The sequence below is a fragment of the Solanum stenotomum genome, chromosome 3, assembly GCF_019186545.1.
Source record: "Solanum stenotomum isolate F172 chromosome 3, ASM1918654v1, whole genome shotgun sequence".
Classification (NCBI taxonomy): domain Eukaryota; kingdom Viridiplantae; phylum Streptophyta; class Magnoliopsida; order Solanales; family Solanaceae; genus Solanum; species Solanum stenotomum.
In genome coordinates this window covers 60,539,895-60,560,506 of record NC_064284.1, presented here as the reverse complement: position 1 = coordinate 60,560,506, position 20,612 = coordinate 60,539,895, and the positions used below count along the sequence as shown (strand labels likewise).

Below are 20,612 nucleotides of genomic sequence, written 5' to 3'. Positions count from 1 at the left end.
ATTTATCTCATTATCGATATCATGTTTTGGCTATGTGTGATTGAATGTGAGGACCATTGGATCTATTTTTGTCATTCTTAAGGTTTACAGTGTTGTTAGAGGTTTTGTATGCTTGGGTGTATCACTCGATGGTGGGTACTTGATCATTTCCAGCTTTGGATCAGATGAGTTCGATTCTCTTTGATGATTACTTGATGTCTAAAGATCATATTTTTATAGCTTAAGCTCGAGGAAAAATTATGTTGTGAGGATGTAATCTTGATAAGATCTATAATGGTTTGTGCATTATGAGTGTGTGGTGGCTAGTTCAGGTTCACCCCTGATTGTAGCCAATATTGATTAAGTATTTTATCATGGTTATGTTAGATAATAATTGTCCTGATGGTTGTGTCAATGTCTAGTTGGAGAATCGGTCAGTTGAAGCGTCCACTTGGGAATAGTTTTGTTGGTAGTTGAGTTTACATACAACAGCGGTTATCATTAGAGTAGTGAGATGGACCCATTTGAGGCATTGTATGAGAAGAGGTGTAGATCTCCAATTGGTTGGTTTGATACTTTTGATATGAGACCTTGGGTACTAATATTTTGAAGGAATTGTTGAGACAACTACCCTTTCTTACCCTCACCTTCTTTTGATCGTTCTAGGACGAACGATGGGTAAATTGGTATCTAATGTAGCGCCCCATTTGGTCGTTTTGAGTACTAGAGCTTTTTATTGCATAAAAGACTCTTTCGATAGATTTTAAATGAGTATTTTGTACTATTCGTAACTATAAGTATAAAATTAATGGGGTAGTTTAATAATTTATTTAGTTAGTGGTTAAAGAAGATAACATTAAAATTAGTAGGATTTAATATTTATTAATCCATAATTTATACCCATATATATATATATATATATATATATATAAATTAATTAATTAATTAAAGTAAGAAGGGTTGTTATTATTTTGTTATCGAAGACAAACCGCATGTGCCTCTTCTTCTTGGTTCTTAGCACCGCCGACAAGTTTGACGGAAAGGCTACAGATTGGACAGGTTCAAAGGCATTGAGAAAAGGAAAAGCATTGGAGAAGTAGCTTGCTTGACTTCGATTTCTCGGTGGAGGTAGGTTATGGTTTATTATATGTGATAGATAGACTCTTAATTAATAGTGATTGATATGTATTGAGTGATATTGTGAAGTTCTCTATGTAATTGATTGTGTGGTTGTATGGCTTGGTTGTGTGGTTTGTGATTGGTTTGAAATTCTGAGACCGTGAGATTTATAATCTGAAATCCTCTTTAGCGAAGTGATGCCTTAAATAAAGAAGGCTTGATGAAATATTGTTAATGAAGTGAAAAGTGGTGATAATAATTGGTAAATTAACGATATATTGGATCGGGTGCCACGTTTCGACATGGTATTATTGGATCGGGGTGTCACATTCCGACACGGTATTATTGGATTGGGTGTCACATTCCGACATGGTATTATTGGATCGGGGTGTCACGTTCTGATACGGTAACATTAAAGAGGAAAACATATTGAATTAACTGAATGTACTCAATCTCAAAGAACTCAATTCCCAAAATAGCTTGGTTTGGAGGGATGAGTCCTCATGTGTGATCTTGATATTGTTGACTGATTACGTACTTACTTTAGTGTTGTGGACACTGGTGCATGTTGTTTGTTGCTTGCCACCTGCTAAGTGTCATAGTTGATTTTATACTATTATCCATTACATATTAGTTTCTATTTTGGGTTGGCCGATGATATCTACTTAGTACATGTTGCCCTGTATTGAGCCCTACTTGTGTTTTTCTTTGTTTTCTTTTTGTGGAGTGCAACGAGTGTACCAGTGACTTCGACTCGCCCTCAGCTCTAGCCAGTCTCCAGCACATCAGGTTTCAAGGTGAGTTATTCATTCTAACTCGTGTTGGATTCTCTTGGTCATGGCATGATGTCCTTAGTTTTTGGACATAAACTATTTTATTCATTTATTTTGGTGTCTTTAATATTCTTAGACATAGTATTAATTTGAAGATTAGATGTCCTTGATGTGATGATTTTCAGATTTTGGGAATAACATAGAGTAGACTTTAGTGGATTTGTGTTTCTTACCTTAATAAGATTGAGCTTCCGCATTATGGTTTGTATTTCGTAAGTTTAACAAGTAATATATGTTGGGGTTTGGATTCAATGGCTTGCCCACCTAGGAGGTTAAGTGTGGGTGCCACTCATGACTCGTTTTGGATCGTGACACATTCATAAAAATCATATTTCTTTCAAACCATAATGCATGTCTAAACTCTGGATTCAACTTTATATTTCAAAAACTTAAATTTTCAAGTTTTAACTTCAAAATTTATAATCAAACAAAAACTAAGTCTCCCAAATTCAAGAGCTTAACTTATATATATATAATACAAAAGTTTTTATATTGTCAAAATATGTTTTAAAATTAATGTAATAAATGAGATTAGTAATTCGAGAAATATAATTTAAATTGAATACATTGACAATGTAAATATATTTTAGACGATCAATATAATTTAACTTGTCATACCACATTCATCAGATTATTAACTAACGTTTATTGTACAAATTAGATCAAATATTTTAAAAGCGATCCAATTATTATATTTTCTTATTATACTATTAATACATAAAACTCAAACTATAAAAAATAAAACAAGTAATATATTATACAAAATATTAAAATTACACATTCTTTTTTTTCTCTTATTTTCCACCAAATATTCAATAATTACATTGGAGTTCTACTGAATCTAAATTCATATATTGCATAGTCCATTTCTTTGACGTTTGGTTTCAATAGATTTTTTTTTCGTTTCCAAAATTCAAACTCAAGACTTCTAATTAAGAATAAAGGAATGTCGAACCATCATATTAATAACTACTTATTCTTTCTACTAGTATCTATATACGTACTTAGTTTTTAAATCTCAATTATCTATCGTGATTTTCTTTTACACAACCCGCCATATATATATATATAATATATATACCATGCCTAGCAATCATTATGTCATATTCTCACACACCCAACTTCTAAAATTCCCTTCTTCCTCTTCTATTTATTTCTCTTTTTTTTTCTTCTTGCTTTGATTAAAACAATAAGGAGCCAAAATCATGGGTGTTTTGGAATATATAGCAAGTTTTTGTACAATCACAACCAGCACAAACAACAAGAAGAAATCAATGCAGGTATTTTCTTAATTCACTTTAATACTCATCCAATTCATAACCCTCCAAATTAATTAAAGGATTGACATGATCAAGAAGACACCAAGTCTTAGGCTCTTAATTTCTCTTCTTTATTTTTGATAATCGCGGTGTTCAGGTTAGTTTTTGCTGACCTTGAANATATAGCAAGTTTTTGTACAATCACAACCAGCACAAACAACAAGAAGAAATCAATGCAGGTATTTTCTTAATTCACTTTAATACTCATCCAATTCATAACCCTCCAAATTAATTAAAGGGTTGACATGATCAAGAAGACACCAAGTCTTAGGCTCTTAATTTTCTCTTCTTTATTTTTGATAATCGTGGTGTTCAGGTTAGTTTTTGCTGACCTTGAATAATTCCATGAAATACATGTCATATCAGTAATTGGTATCAGGTAAATTTGTCCATCAAAGTTAGAATAGATGGAAAGAAATTACTTAACATTTTTTGTCTCAATTAGAAATTGAACCTGAGACTCATGGTGCTCAACTCACGTCATTGACCACTATATCGAATGATAGGCCCTTAATTCTTCTTTTTGCTCTATGCTTTATCCCCACTCACCACCCACCCCGTTTAACTCGTCAAAGCCCTCTATAATAACGCCGTGTGTTATGATATTTTTTGAATGTTATCACAAGTTTTATTTGACCACTAAGTCGCATCCTTATGATTATTTTTTTCTTCCTTGGCATGCAGACAGTTGAAATAAAAGTGAAAATGGACTGTGATGGATGTGAAAGAAGAATCAAGAATTCTGTCAAGCATATGAAAGGTTCGTACAATTACTATTCTTCTTCTCCTTCAAATAAAAAACATTTCTTCTCAAAGTTATCACAAGTTTTATTTGGTGGAATACATCGATAACCTCTTAATTTTGTCAATAAATTTTATTTAGTCGACATTCAAAATGATGATTGGTTTGATTGAGCATCTAAACATATGAAAAAAGTGTTTTAGACACTTTCGACTCAAATTTAGTTTATTGTGTGTTCTTAAGTTTTCATGACATGTAGATAACTTAGCATCTTTGATTATATACATTAGTTTTAATAAGCCGTTACGATTGAAGTTGTGGTGTATAACTAAATGGAGATTGACATGTACATAATTAGATACTTAAGAATATGTGAAAAAGTTTTTTCAAAATTTTGAGATGGAAGTATTTGATATAAATATTTTATCATATGTTCAGATATTTAATTAAAATAAGTCATAATTTGAATATTTAAATAAAATTTTACTCAAAAATTTAAGAAGTTATTGATGTATTTCGTCGTATCAAATAGTACAAGTTTATATGATCAACAAAGAAAAAGAAGGATGCGAAAATTCTTTTAAAAGCTTAAATAATTAAACATTGTACTTATGGAAATGTTACTTTTTCATGTGAAATAGTAGTCAAAATGTATATATCATCTTTAATGAACTGTTACTTATTCTGTGTTTTGGCATCTCCATTTTCTTTTAATAAAAATAAAATACCAAGCACATGTAAAGGTATGAGTTCCAATTTACACATTGTCATGGAAATTCTTTTGGAATATAGATACCAACTTAGTACAAATATACATGTATTAGAGACGGGTTTAAGATTTTTTGTTTATGGGTTCTGAATGTGTTGTTTATAGTTTTTAAACTTTATGATATGTATATATTTAATAATTTTTTTAATAACTACACAATCTTTGAAAAAAGTTATTAATTTTTGTCGAACTCATACTTCTTATGTGAGCTCCTTCTATACATGTAGTACATATTTTATCTTATACACGTGTACTATAGAGACTTCTAGCTAGTTTAATTATTTATCATGATTTTTTTTCTTTAATTACATAAATTAAGCTATATATCCTGATTATGTTAATATTTTTACAACGTCAGCACGTAGAACTTAGTTGATGGTCTATTAGAAGTAACCTCCTTTTTTAACAAGATAGAAACAAGACTGCATACACAACATCCTCCTTAGACCTTACTTATATCATTAAGTATATGTTCGTGTTATTATTTTTGTCAGTGCATAGAATTTAAACTGTAAAAATTATATTGAAATTATTTCAGGTGTAAAATCAGTGGAAGTGATTAGAAAGCAAAGTAAAGTGATAATAAATGGTTATGTGGATCCAAATAGAGTATTGAAGAAAATAAAGAGTACTGGAAAAAGAGCAGAATTTTGGCCATATGTACCTTATAATGTGGTATATTATCCACATGCACCACAAGCCTATGATAAAAGGGCACCTGCTGGTATGGTTAAAAATGTGCCACAAGCACTTCTTGCCCCAAATGCTACTGAAGAAAAATTTGCTTACCTTTTTAGTGATGACAATCCAAGTGCTTGTTCCATTATGTGATGACGGGTCATCAAGATTTGAAGTTTATGGGTTCTGAAGTCATGTCACTATATCTATATAGGTCGTCTTAGTTAATGGGTTCGTAATTAATAATAAATTTTCTGATACAAATATAGAGTCTAAGCAAAAATTGTTGAGTTCTTTTGTTACACATATTAAGATCATCAAGGTTAGCAGTCACCTTCATCGTGTGAATCTCGAGAAGGATGGCTGCTTTAAAGAAAGAACAACAACGACGACAAATATTTTCACTTATATTTTCATTGATGAGTTTTTTTTGTTTTTTTTTTTNGGGGGGGGTTGCCCTATAAGTATAGCAAGAAGATTTTGATAAATGTAGTATTTACCTTTATGATCATACTTAGTGAGTTAAGGAGGGCATGTAACTGACCAGTGTAAGAGTAAATTAATGAAGCTCATGAATATTTTGGTCCTTTCTAAATGCATGTCATTAAGCTTACTTTGAGTTAATTTCTTGTAATTTTTATTTTACAAAGTCAAAGTGGAAATATGAGATTTAACGGTCTAAGGGCAAATGTGTGTCTATTAACTTGGCCGGTAAGGATAAATATATAAAAAAATATATATATAACGAAGGACAATAACCCTTTTCTAAGAGTATAAGGACAAATATGACCCTTTTCCAAATCTTTTTTCTCCAGGTTACCTTTAAATCTAGCCATTAAAGTTTGTTTAAATGTATTTTTACATAGGCAAATAAATGCTTACTTATAACAAATTTAAAGAATCAAAATTACATAAGGAACTATTTTGTCCTTTTCTTTCTTCTGAGCTTTATATTTAAGCAAAGACAAAGAAATTCCAATAAAAGAGAAGCTTCCACAAAAGTGATTTTTTTTTTTTTGCCCTTTTTCCCCCTTTTTCTCTAGCACTTTATGAGGTAAATATTCATGTAAAATTTTTAAATATAAAGGTGTACTAGCTAGAAGCAAAGTCATAATTTTAAATTTATGGATTTTAACTATTTTTAAAAAGACATGAATTTATTAAATTATAATGCATTAATCATACATATTAATAAAAAATTTAACACAAATATAAAGTTTTTATTAGAATTACTGAATTATGTTAAATTCATAATTTTTTTCTCTTGCTCTAGCTTAGACCCTAGTTAGAAAGAAGAAGGGGTTGGCTTATATGGACATTGGAATGATAGGTCAATTTAGAATTTTAAGTGAAAATGATGTTGTATATGTACAGTATTAATATGCCGAATATTCCTATGTGACAATAATGTGGACATAGCCCATAGGCAGTGGGTGGCTTTAGCACTGAACCGAGTCAATTTTATTTTAGTTCGACTCGATTTAACTCGATTTGAAAAGAGTTTGCTTTGATTTTACGTACTCTGTTTTGATCAAAGCTAAAGTAGGCTCGACTCTATTGGTCAAATATATGATTTGTATAAATATTGTTTTAATAAACAATTATCCTAAAGTGATTCATCGAAGCGATAAGACGTTTGGGATCAATTATTGAAGGGTTGTTTAGTTGGTTGCAAAACTAAAAGAAGTCCCGCAAAAAATTGTGTAAGTAATACAATATCTGATTGGTTTTACAAGAAAAATAATGCAAATATATAATTAATTAATGCAATAGTTTGTACTTTTATAATATATATATATATAGTTGGTGGATTTAGCTCCACATTACTAATATTCATTAACTTATATGAAAATTTATGTATTATTTGATGAATTACAAATATAAAATGACAATATATATATTAGCAAATGCATTGTATGAATAATATGTTTAAACTATGCAATCCCCACATAACAATTCATTCAATAATTTTATTTATTTATTTTATGTTCGGTACCTAAGTAAGAAATATTACTCTAAAAATATTTGTATATAATTTTGTCAAACTATCCAAATACAACTAAATTTTGACACTCTTTTTCTAATTTCAACTTCACATATTTTGTTTTTTCAACTTCATAATATTTGTTCAAAGGAGCTCAAATTAAGAATTAGTGGTTCACAATTTCACATACATCTTGGTAGCTTGATTGTGGTCCTAAAAAAGTGTAAAATGATTCTTTTCTTTGTTCAAAAGTAGAGGCCATGTGTGGAAGAATGTCAAATCATCCAAAAAAGACATGAAAAAAAATAGAATAAAAAATGGAAAAGGCAAAAGGAGAATGAGGAGGAAGATGGATTCATATTGAAGACATATTGAAGACACAACTTTGTAGGACTTTCCAATGGTGGTGATAGAATCTTATTCTTCAAACAAAATCCATCGAATTTTTATCTTTTAAGTGCTTTAAGATTAAAAAGGGAGATTAGATTATCAACTTAGTTGTCATGTTTATAATGGCTTTCATACAGCTAATGATGCACTTACTATCAACAATCTTAGATTACCTTTATACTGTTTACCAACTTATCAAACCAATAAGTTAGTAGCTTTTGTCTTTGGTTGTGTTTGACAAAGCTTATAAGCTGGTCTAAGATCTTATTTGTTTATATTTAATGAAGATTTTAATTATTCATAACTTAGTCATTAAATTGTTTGTGACGTAAGTTAGAATCTTAATTATTTAGATTTTAATTTTGTTGTTTTAATGTTACAATCATTTAATGAGTCAAAATAGATTTGAATGATTTTTATGTAACAAAGTCTTAGGCCTTATTTGTTTCACTAAAGATTAAAACGTCTGAATTTTACCACACATTTAGATGTCTGAATATAAATACACATTTCAATAGTAAAATGTTGTATGAAGGTTGTTTATTTTTTCAACATTTGAATGTATACAATTATTTTATCTTTATTTATAAATAAATAAGCATTATACTAAATTAATCTAATACAATATCAATAAAATATTTTTAAAATATATATAGAGGGTGGTGATGGTGGCATCTAAAGAAGGTTGTTGTGATGATAGAGGTGGTTGATGATTGTCGGGAAGGTGATGGTTGTGATAGTAAAGTAATTAGTTGATGTTAATAGTTGGCAAAATGGATGGTGGTAGTTGAAAAATGTGTGGTGGTAGATAGTGTCTTGATAATAATTGACATCGGTGCTAGCTATGATTATGAATGTGATTGGTGGTAGAGATTGGCCATAGTGATAGTAGTAGCTGAGAGCGGAGGTGGTGGTAGCAATGAATATAATTAAAATGGTGGAAATGGTAGGTATGGTAATGTCTAACAATACTTGTTGGCAGAGGTGGTTGGTGGTTGTCAAGGGTAATGGTGGTTGACACTAGTAGCAGTAGATATAGTTATAATGAGGAAGGTGGTAAGTGTGGTAGGACTGGCAATAGAAGTTGACAACAATGGTGCATGATTATATTGTGATGACAGAGGTAGTTGGTGATAGTACTATTATTGATAGTGGTGATTATAATGGCAGAGGTGATTAGTGGTTGCAACATGTGAATTATGAATAAAACGTGGTGGTCGAAATTATCTACACGAAATACATTTTAATGATATTAAGAGTTTGTTCAAGATTTTAATGATCAAATAAGTGCTTAAATCTTAACAAAAATAAATAAACTTAATAGAGTAAGGTCTGAACCATTCATATTCGAACCTCCATTAGGTTCAACAAATTAATGACGCCTAAGACCCTCCATTACAAGCAAACAAATAACAAGACTTGTTACCGATCTCTTAATCATTCAATGTATTCAAGCTTATTAAGTGATTGTAACATATAAAAAAAATGCACTTAATGATTAAATAGAATGATTCAGATTTAGACCTATAAAAGATAATATGACCTAATGACTGAACTATGGATGATTAGAATTAATATCTTTGTTAAGTGAATGGTCAAAGCCAGAGTCGTAGTCGGGAAGTCGGAAGTTGAATCTTGGGTCTCGGATTGGGTCATAGTTGGGAGTTGGATCCCAGGTCCAAGTCGGTCTAGGGACAGGGTCATAAGTCAAATCTCAAATCGAAACCTGTTTTATGATAGTGAAGTTTAAGAAAAGTTTTGAGAAATATTTCAATTACTTATATGCAAGGAAGTCATTTTTATTAAATTATTGAAGAAGAAGCCTATTTGCAATATATTTTCCAAAATATTTAAGACAACTATAAATATGAGAAAATTAGAAAATATTTTTCAAAAATATTTTTCTTTATACCAAACAAACCTTTAATAGGTGTACTTTTTAGAAGTTCATATACCCTTACATACTTTAAGGAAAGTGCAATTAATCGATACTCATGGATTATCCATATTTTATGATGTATAATATAAGTTGATTCATATCTCTAATCCATCATTAAGTGATTGGATATCCAACTCATTCAAAATATGTTGGATCAAACAAATAATAACAAATTTAACTCATTTTGCCATTTCTATTATATTCTTCGACTGCATTTTGAGAAAAATAAAGAAATAATATATGTTTGTTGTTTTTCTAAAATGTACGTCATATATTTTGAAATAAATTTAATTCTCAAAAATCAAAGCGATAAATAGTATAGTTATGGACTATGAAGATACATATGGTTTGGAAAGAAAACTCAATAGGCCGAGGATTAAGATCCCTCCACCTATACTCAAATGTCTTGGGATTGAACGTCACTCTAAAAATAGATCTTGTAAAGTGTAAATATAAATTTAATCAATACAAATACTAATATCAAATATATACCAAATAAAAATATATTTCTTATTAATTAAACCATATAGTATTAATTTATTCTTAACTATATCTTGACAAAAATAAAGAGTTACTCGTTGTATATCATTTTTTTTTTCCTTAGAGGTATTCCTGAAATGAAATAAAATATTTTATAAATTAGATGACTAATAATTCCGTGAGTAATTATCCCAAATAGTAGAGAAAGTCTTATCAAATGAAGTACTATGTACTTTTCAAACTTTATTTTACTTTTATGTTATTAAAAAAAAAAGATAGTTTTATTTGTTCCTAGAGAATAGAGATGCAAATTCTCTTTTCTTTCCGAAAGTAGCGATTTGTGCTCAAAATTAAAGTGAAATTATTCCACTCCTTAAATAAGGACCAAAGATATTGCAAATAAGAGCATCTAGAAAATTGACATATGTCACTTATTATAATTTGAACGTCATAATTTTGCAAAATTGCACAAACAATAATAAGGGTCCGTTCTAGAATGTTTATCAGGTGGTTCAATTGAATATTTGTATTTAATGATTTGGTTTATCGGTTATCAATTTTTGAATATATTAGTTCGTTATACTAACCAGTAAAATAACAGTTGGTTTGGTTTGGATTCAATCAAAGTCTGAATCATAATTTCAATTTTTGGGGTTCTGAATTGTAGAACAACTAATTTCAAAGAATAATAATTGAATTCTAACTTAATGTGCATACATATTTAATAAGTTTTTCAATATAAATACATAATTTAAACAAAAGCTATTAGATTCGAGTAAATTCGCGGTGATTATTGATCGACTTATTAGTCAATCAACAAAGCCAATTGAAGAAAAAGGCAAAATACAAAAGATCTCATCGGTGAATTTGCCTATACGAAGCAAATATGTACCAAAACACGCCTTTTAAATTCAACATTTTAGAACTGCCGCTAGAAAATATAAAATTAGCTAGGGAATTGGTCGGAGACCCTAGCTAATTTGTCTCTAAAAGGCTCCTAGCTAATTGAATTTTCTCAAAATTCATCATGAAATGAAATTAACTTGAAAATTTTGTTGTTTTACTACGATATTTTGTCCATCTTTTAATTGAATTGTGCAATTTCATGCATTATTTTGGAACTCCTAATTTACAAACCTCATATTAAACTTCAAAGAAATATTAATTAAGCAAGAATATGAGGCCTGCTGCAACCTATTCTTTAGAGTTGTAACATTTTAGGGTTTCTAACTTTCTAAACTTACTATATATACAAATTAAAGGGTATACATCCAAATTTAATCATTCTTAACAAGTTAATAGTTTATCCGATAAAGAAATTATGTAATTTGTACTGTGTAGTACTGTTGAGCCATTAGTTATGAATTTCAATCCGTTCAACAATCATTAATCTGTTGATTCTGATACCAATAAATATTTTTTCTGATTAGGTTATCCATTATGATTTGATTTTGAACAACCCTAGTCTATTTGGACATAAAAAAATTTCTTTTGAAAACCTGTTTGGTCATACATTTTATCCATTTTTCACTGCTTCAAACTTGAAAAAAGAAGAAGGTCTAATTAAGTTAAAATTATAAATAAATTTTATAACAATATTGATAATGTGCAAAGAGTATAATATTTGTATTGTCAAACATATTTATGAAAAAAGGCATAAAAAATCTGCTGCAACACTTTGCCACGTAAAGCAAAAGGCAATAAACTTTTTCTCTTCTTTTTTTTATTGTCTTAAAATAGAGTGTTTAATTTTTTCATATTTCTTCAAAGAATATTTGTAGAATAAAAAAAATTCCATTTTACAATTATGTATAGAAAACGGGTCAAAAAAGATATTTGAAGGGAATTTCAATTATTATTATTTTTTACCAAATAAACAAATAAATAAAGTAACACACTTTGGCTCAAGAATATATCTATCAATATTATCTAATATATGGATTTGGTGAACTCTTATTGGTTTTAATTTGAAGACTAAAATAAGGCATTATGCAAAGTTGGAAGTCTAAATATAGATCAAGTACACTTCAAAAGCAGATTCAGAATATAAAATTTATGAATTTCTAACATTTTATATTTTTAAAAAATATTTATTATAAGTGTCCAAAAGAAAACAAACCCTCGTCAGTCATCAAGATGGACAACAATGTTTGAGCAAGTTCCATTTTTTGCTAAATCAAGTGACTTTTATACTTTATTATTGGACTCATAGGAATATTTCTTATATATTTAATAAATTTCTCAATATAAATATAGAATATGCGAGAAAGTTACTGAATTTCCTAAAACCCGCACCCCATACCCTAGATTTGCCCATGACTAATACTTGTTTCTAGGGAATGATGTTCTTTTCACTTGAATATTGCTTTGTCCCTTAATCTATAATTAACCAACCAATACTCTAAATTTAAGAAAGTAGCAATTTTAATAAGATGGCGGCCTAAAAGTTTCCTTTATAGAATAAATGGGCTTCAGGCCCAATAATCACAATCAAGTAGAAGGAGCTTGTTCATTCTTCAGATTCTATAAAGATTACTATTTGGTCCAACAACTTAACTTGAATACGAGAAAAGTGGCCCATTAGTAGTGTCGTTCATGGTTATGGTTAAAAAATTAAGTATAACTTACATAAACTCAATAGTGTAAAACCTAAATTACCTTCTATCCCTATTCTTTTTCTAATTACACAAATCTCATGTTTTTTAGGCATTTCGGATACATAATTAAGGATCCGAATACATTATTGTTGATACATATGTATCAATCTGTTGCACTTATTAAGGGAATAAAAAGGCTGAAAAATTAAATTAAGATCTCATAGCATCCATCTATTGCACTAATTAAGGAAAAAAAACTGAAAATCAAATTAAGATCCCATAAATTGCACTATTTCATTCCAAATTATTGTCAAGAATTCAATCATATAGTGTAACAAAACAAAAAATTTAAAAATTAAATTTCTTCTTCTTGTTCATCGTCCTCTCTGTTTCATAAAAACTTTTGTCGAAATTTTGGATAAGCTAGGTGAGTTATGAAGGATACAAAAGTAATGAAATTGTTGTTGGACAAACGATTTTCTTTTGTGAATCTTCAAGTTCATCGAATATCCTCTCGATTTTGATTCAAGATTGTCAAAAATTTTGAGATTCAAAATTCTTCTCCTAGTTCATTGAAGATGTTTTCCGTTTTGATTCAAAATTGATGAAAATTTTGAGTTTCAATATTATTCTCCTAGTTCATTGAAGATCCTTTCCATTTTGATTCAAAATTATCAAAAATTCTGAGAAGATACATCATGAAGATCCTTTCAATTTAAATTGATAAGTGTTGTATATCTACTAGATACATTAAATAAGAAAGTGTTGCCCATAAGATTTTAGGTTTGAGATCGATACATTATTGTTTGGTAATTATTATGTATCAGATACATTTAGTATAAATTCGAATTTACGTATCATAACTAAAAAATTAGTGCATGATACATTATTATTTATGTATCTTATTTTGTTTGAGAAATACTATAGTTTATAATTTTAAAAAAATACATTATACATGTAATTGTTCCAAAATAGCTTCTTTTTTGTGTGTGTGATACATAACATAAAGTTTATGTATCAAGTACATTTATATTGAACATGATAAACACTAATCGAAGATTCAACAACATTAGAGTTATGTATCAATACCTTAAATATGAACATTATACATTGCATAAAACAAGGGTTATTCTAGCAGTAATGTATCGGATCAATGATAACACTAACAAAGACTAATTTAAGACTCAAAATAAACTATATACATTAAAAATTTGTATGTTTGATAGTGATGGTCGTGCAATGGCAGTTTCAACTTTTTTCTTCTTTTTTTTTTGGACGTTTTTCAATAGTAGATACATTAAAAGAAAATAAATATTTTTCAAGAAAAAATTTCAACGACAATATGATTAACTAAAGTGCAAAGGTTCAATAAGATTTCAATCGGGGTAGGGGGAGGAGGTATTTTTATTTTTATTTTTTAAGATGAAAAATTAAAAAATAATAATAAAAGAAATCGGAAATTGAAGTGATGGAAAGAAATTTACCTCTTGAATAATTTGAAATCATTAATTGGAAATAGAAAAAATTTGAAATTCAAAAATAGATTAATTGATGTAATTATGGAGAGATTTGTGGCGTGAAAAAAGGAAGGAAAACCATGGGTATGAGATTTCAAATTAATGTATCCGGAAAAAGAGATGATGGGAGGAAAAAAATGGATTTTTGATATTTTTTTGAAATGGTAGGGAAAATAAGAAAATATGATGATAAATGGTGTATAGTTAAGTAATTTTTCCAAAAATTAAACCGCCACAATCCGAATCAAACTGATTAAAATAATTGATATTCGGTTTTGTAAGATTTTAAAAATCGATACTATTTGATTTAGTTTTGATTTTATTAAAAAAAATCGCAAAAATAATCAAACCAACCGAGAAATTATATATACATATATTCTGTAACTATTTATATATTATTCATAAATAAAAAATAAATATGTTTAATTTTAATTAACTCAAGTCTTTAACATTACCATTTTCCCAAGCCCAACACTTACTATTGCTTAACTAAATCACACTGTTCGTGTAATAATAACTCTAGTACTGCTAGCTTAATAGAATCCACAACAACTTTCTTGCGGGTATTTCATGTAGTAGGTGTTTGTGTCTATCGAGTTGTGTATGCCCTCAACTAACTTATTACTTTCAAATCGAAAAAACAAAAAAAAAACGAACCAAATCGACAATAATCAAACTGATGATTATTTTTTTAGTTTGATTTAAGAAATTTAAAAACCGACTAAACTGGTTTGGTTTTAATTTTAACCAATAACCAATTCAAACCGAACCATGAACACCCCTACCCATTAGTGCATGATAAAAAAGGGAACTTTTTTGCAAAATATAGCGAAATTTTTCTTTTATCAAAATGTAGTAAATGCATTTATCTGTGCATATATAATATCTCATTCTAACTGAAATGTATAGATACAAAATATATATATTTATAACGTACACTTAAGATACAATTTATACGCATACAACTTACATACACTTTAGCTACTGCTTTACCCAACTAATAAAGTTTCCACACATACAACTTATATACAATAATTTACATACTCATTGCATACACATACCACCACCAATCATCACCACAAGTTACCTCATCCACCACCAAAAATCACTTATATATATTAAGGAAAAAGGACAAATATACTCCCGAACTATTGTAAATGGTATGCAAATACCCTCCGTCATATTTTTGGGACATTGGAGCATATATATCATTTATACTAACGGACAACATGTGTCATAATCTTATCCACAGATCTGACATTTATTAAATATAGGATTGACGGATAAGATTGCGCCACGTGTTCCTATTTAGTCTTCCGTTAAAGTGAAGGGCATATGTGCTGGACGGCAGGGGCACCAATGTCCCAAAAGTACGACGTCGGATATCTGCATACCATTTATGATAGTTTGTTGGTATATTTGTCATTTTCCCTATATATTATTGTATCTCACAGTTTGTTACTTGTATATTACAAGATACATGAGATATACACCTCCTATACATAGAACATATACACTTTAGTTATTGGTTTCCCTAGTTAAAGTGTCACATACAACATACATACATTTTAGGGCAAATTACAGAAATCACATACTTTTAAGGCAAAATTACAATTTATCCCTTAAAAGTTTATAATTACAGAAATCCCTCATTCTCGCGCATCAGATTAATGTATCAGCGCTTATATTATTGTATCTCGCGCATCCGATTAATGTATCAGCGCTTATATTATTGTATATCGCGCATGTATCAACACTTATATAGCTCTGATACATTAATCTGATGCGTGAGATACAATAATATAAGCGCTGATACACTAATCTGATGCGTGAGATACAATAATATAAGCGTTGATACACTAATCTGATGCGCGAAGATGAGGGATTTCGGAGATTTATAAAAGTTATAGGGGATAATGGTAATAAGTAAACTAAAAGGTAGAATTTCTGTAATTTTTCCTACATTTTATATATGCACTACATACACTAGTGATTCACACCACCAGATCACCACTACAAACCATCACCAAAATTCACTAGATTTCTCTAGAAATCATCATAATCAACACCACAAAGATCTAACAAAGAGCTCTACTTATTTTGAAGGAGTTGATGGCACTACAAGGACAAGAAATCTACAACCTAATTCCTTATGTTCATCCCAATTTTGATATTAGTGAACCTAATTCCTTGTGTTTAATACCAATTTTACCCAATTTTGATGTAGTTGGATTTCAAATTGAAATTCATATTTTGTTGGTTTTGATGAATTTATGGACTTTTGTAATTTGGGTTATTCAATAAGGGGAGTTTGAATGTTTCTTGTGGATTTCGAGATTGAACTAGCACTACAATTAAAAAAAAAGAGATATTTGGTTGCCACTGAATTCTTTATTTGTTGTAATTTGTAACATGTATCTAGTATCTCGTGTATAATTCATTTTATAGGTGTAACAAACATGTCTTTAATGTGATCTCAGTTGATATTTATGTCCAATTTTAGATGTGCATAAAATACACTTAAATTTGTATAAAATTAAACAAATAAACACAAATCATATGTATCGTCTCACACGAAAAAAAAAGAAGAGAAAATGTAGGGTTAGAATTTCTTCTTCACTGTAAAAATATCTCAATTTTACCCATGTTGTATGTGGCGGTATCACCGTCTACATGTCGAGTTTGGAGTCATGGATCCCCACCTTTAGCAAATTTTCCCATATTTACTTGTGATTTTAAACGATGCTCCAGAATGGAGCTAACCGAAATAAAGTATCATATGATAATTTTAAATCATAATCGAAAGTATAGGAATAAATTTTAACTTTGTTAGTGAAATTCGCATTGGATTTTCACTAAAATCCAATATAAATAAGAAACAATTTGCTAACCAAAGAAAGTATGAATGACCCTAATGTACAACGACAATCGATAGGGTAAAAATAAAAATATATCATATAATAAGTAAGTAAATTCAGACGGTTTTCCAAGACAAACCATACATACCCAAAAAAAAAAAAAGGTTATAAAAATCCATGAATTAATCCAACATTGGATTCCCTTTATCATCATAACAAATCTTGCCTGAAAATTCCAAGGGCTTGCATTTTCCTCCTTTAATTATAGTTCTCTTCCACAACGCATTCTCATCATCTTCATCTTCATCTTTCCTCCAACATATCAATTTGGTCATAATAAGAGCTTTAGTACTACTTAAGAGTGGTTTTTCACCACCTAATTGCACACTTTTTTTCTTCTCATTTTTCCTTTTGTAATTAGAGCCAACTCCACACAAAAAGGCCACCATAGAAAATATGGCAAACACAAATAGTATAGTTATGAAAAAAGTTATAGAAGGAGGAAGTAAATAAAGTTTATGTAGGTGAAGGCTAGGGATGTTCCTAGCCATGACCAAAATGTTATCTCTCAAGCAAAGAAAGAAGGAGTAAAGGTGACAAAAGGAATAGTCAAGTTAGTTTTTTATATACATATATATGGATTGCTTCATCTTGGTGCTAAGCCTTTATATTATATAGGTTTAACTTACATATTTAATGTTTGAAAAATATTTTATCATATTAATGTGTTTTAATTGGTTGTAGCAGGTACTTTAGTTTTATCATGCTTTATTCATTAGATTTTAATTGATATTTATTGACAGAGAAAATATTTTTTACACGATCAAGCTAACTTTACTCGTTGTAGAAACTTTATGTTCATAATGTTATGTTGTTCTTGCTTTTGGCACTTTCGAAAAGTAAATCTTACTTGAGCATATATTTACTCAATAGATACAATTCGCTCATGATATAAATTCGATGTATGTAACATGTAAGTATTGGCTGACGCAAATAAGTTAAATATATTTTTTCGTGTTACTAATATTATTTAATTTATTATGAATGATTGCACATAAATATTGATTTGATAGCAAAAAATTTAGGATTTAAACTCAAATATAATATAAGTAGGAATTAGCAGTACACTTGAACCTCATTTTGCGGTGATATAGAGAAAGTCTTGTACATTACTACCTTTTAATAGTGGACATTCATGGTGTGTGGTGACCATTTGGGTAGTTAGTCGTTTCTAAGGATTATTATTATTATGGTACTTTAATAGTCATGAACTCACTCATTTCTAACATATTTAATACTACTATAAATTCTTACTTCTAAAAGCATACTTTAATAAAGCTCAAATCATTTTTATTATGCTAGCAGTATTTTAGCTTACAAAATAATCATCTAAAACACTTCTAAAATTTATGTGTAACATCAGCATCAGGTATCCACAAGACGTAATGGAGACGAGTTTGAACGTTCAATCGTCAATTAAGATCAAGTTGAGGTGTCTAGATGTATACTCTCAAAGTTGAAATGTTTACTAACTAAATGAGATCAAATTTAAGTGTCTGTTTATATATTATGATTATTTAAAATTACAACAGCAGAAGTTAAAACTTGACTCCGCAAGCAACTGGCCAATATGACCAAGTAGGGGTAGAACCTACATAGTACATTGTACTTATGGATTCGAAAGAATTCAATAACTTAGCCTAAAACTTTATAATTATACTAAAAGAATTCACTTAATATATAGAAGTAACGAATTGAAAATCTGATAATAAAAAATATTATGATTCAAAATTCATAAATTAAAAATTCTGATTCCACCACGGTTCGGGAGAACATAGTTGTTTTTTTTTTTTTTGCTCAAACCTTATATTTATATTTAAAGAAACTCGTTTCACAAGTATAAAATAATATGTTGAGAACCCCGCAAACAAAAATAATTATGATTCAAAACTCATAAACTAAAAATTTTAACTCTGCCAACAACTCAAGCATTTATGCATAAAAAGATGGTGGCCACAGCGTGCAGCTAATGGTAGTTCAGGAGTAACTGTAGTACGCAAAAGTCATGACCCCATAGACTGTTACTAGACGTAACATGTACTTGCAAGGGAAGGGACAACTGAAAGCTCATGCCCAAGTCCAAATCAATGTAGACCCATCAGGTGTCCAAAATATACTCCCTCCGTCCCTTTTTAGTTGTCCACTTTAGAAATGACACACAAATTAAGGCAACAATGATTAGCACAGTGAAGTTACAATTTTACCCTTATGACAACTTTTCACTTCAAAATTACAACCACTTATTTGAATTCAAGTGAAATAAATTGGAGGGAAACAACATACACTTTTACAATTTTCAAGAAGTGTAAATAAGGGTATAATAGGAAAAAATTTGTTGTCCTTTCTTGATTTGTCAAAATGGACAACTAAAAAAGGAAATATGAACAAGTAAATAGGGACGGAGGGAGTATTATTTAGCCACTTTATTTATCATTTTACTTGTAAGTTTTATTGCGTAGGACCTAATTTCGAGCTAAGGAGCATCTTTGCAGCCAAAAAAGGATACTATGAAACTTCATTTTAAGAGAAATTTCCTCTTTTTTTTTCTTTTTGGTTAACAAAAGAAATTTCCTCTTTTTGTCAAAATCAAGTACTCATACAATTATTATTTTTAAAATTCTATAAAATGATCAAATATCTAATTATTTCACATCATATAGGGGCATCAAATCAATGTTCATTAAGATTCTCGTACAGCTAGCTACACATGACAACTTCAAATATCAACGTACACCAACTAATGCTTTGAACAATCTGGTGAGACAGTTCACACAACACCAGAATCCAATGATTTAATTACTTTGCGTCGCCACATTGCAGTTTCAGGATCAAACCTGAGTTCCCATGTTGGCCAGTAATGTAAATCTTGCTTCAATGTGAGCACTCGAGGTTTCCCATTCAGGTGGATTGTTCGTACACGAACAAACTCTCCATGCTCTATTGCCTGTAAGGGACTCAATTAAGTAGATGTTAAAACCAGGATCACAACAAAGTTCAACATAGAAATAATTTGTTAACCGAGAACCATTAACAAGCTTCCTAGAACCATGTTCGAAAACAAATGTTTCTAGAGTCCCATTTGATACATCTTCATAGAAAATAACATCTTGCAAAGTTTCTCATACCTTAGTCACATCGACAAAAGTATCCAAGTTAGGGGTTGGTTTCCCGTTGACTTCAACTATCCATTGAAGAGCGAAGAGACCATGACGATGTGCAGGACTCCCATGACACCACCTGAAAAAGAGGCATTAGCCTTTGGGACCAAATAGTTGGCAAAGAGAACTCATAAGTGCACAATCAGGTCAGCCAAGGCAAACAAAACTACTTACTACTTCTGACTAAAGA

General features: G+C 29.6%; 2 protein-coding genes across 3 annotated transcripts in view; one reads left to right on the top strand and one right to left on the bottom strand.

Moving 5' to 3' along the window:
- The first annotated feature begins 3,040 nt into the window (after window positions 1–3,040).
- LOC125859424 (heavy metal-associated isoprenylated plant protein 21-like) lies at window positions 3,041–5,824 on the top strand. 2 transcript variants are annotated; one of them, XM_049539171.1, is made up of 3 exons: window positions 3,041–3,211; window positions 3,935–4,010; window positions 5,300–5,817. In XM_049539171.1, exons 1-3 carry the CDS (start codon window positions 3,137–3,139, stop codon window positions 5,590–5,592), a joined length of 444 nt encoding a protein of 147 aa, XP_049395128.1. In that variant the 5' UTR covers window positions 3,041–3,136; the 3' UTR covers window positions 5,593–5,817. The 2 variants fall into 2 exon arrangements, with proteins under 2 accessions (XP_049395128.1, XP_049395129.1); XM_049539172.1 differs by lacking the exon at window positions 3,041–3,211 and adding an exon at window positions 3,373–3,429 and having other exon boundaries at window positions 5,300–5,824.
- A 14,034-nt stretch (window positions 5,825–19,858) lies between these two features.
- The window catches only part of LOC125857782 (protease Do-like 7), a 28,752-nt gene continuing 27,998 nt past the window's right edge, over window positions 19,859–20,612 (bottom strand). The window contains exons 23-24 of the mRNA XM_049537424.1: window positions 20,390–20,501; window positions 19,859–20,208 (exon numbers count right to left, since the gene is read on the bottom strand). Coding sequence (XP_049393381.1) covers window positions 20,032–20,208; window positions 20,390–20,501 — 289 coding nt within the window. The 3' untranslated portion in view covers window positions 19,859–20,031. The remainder of the gene's footprint in view (window positions 20,209–20,389; window positions 20,502–20,612) is intronic.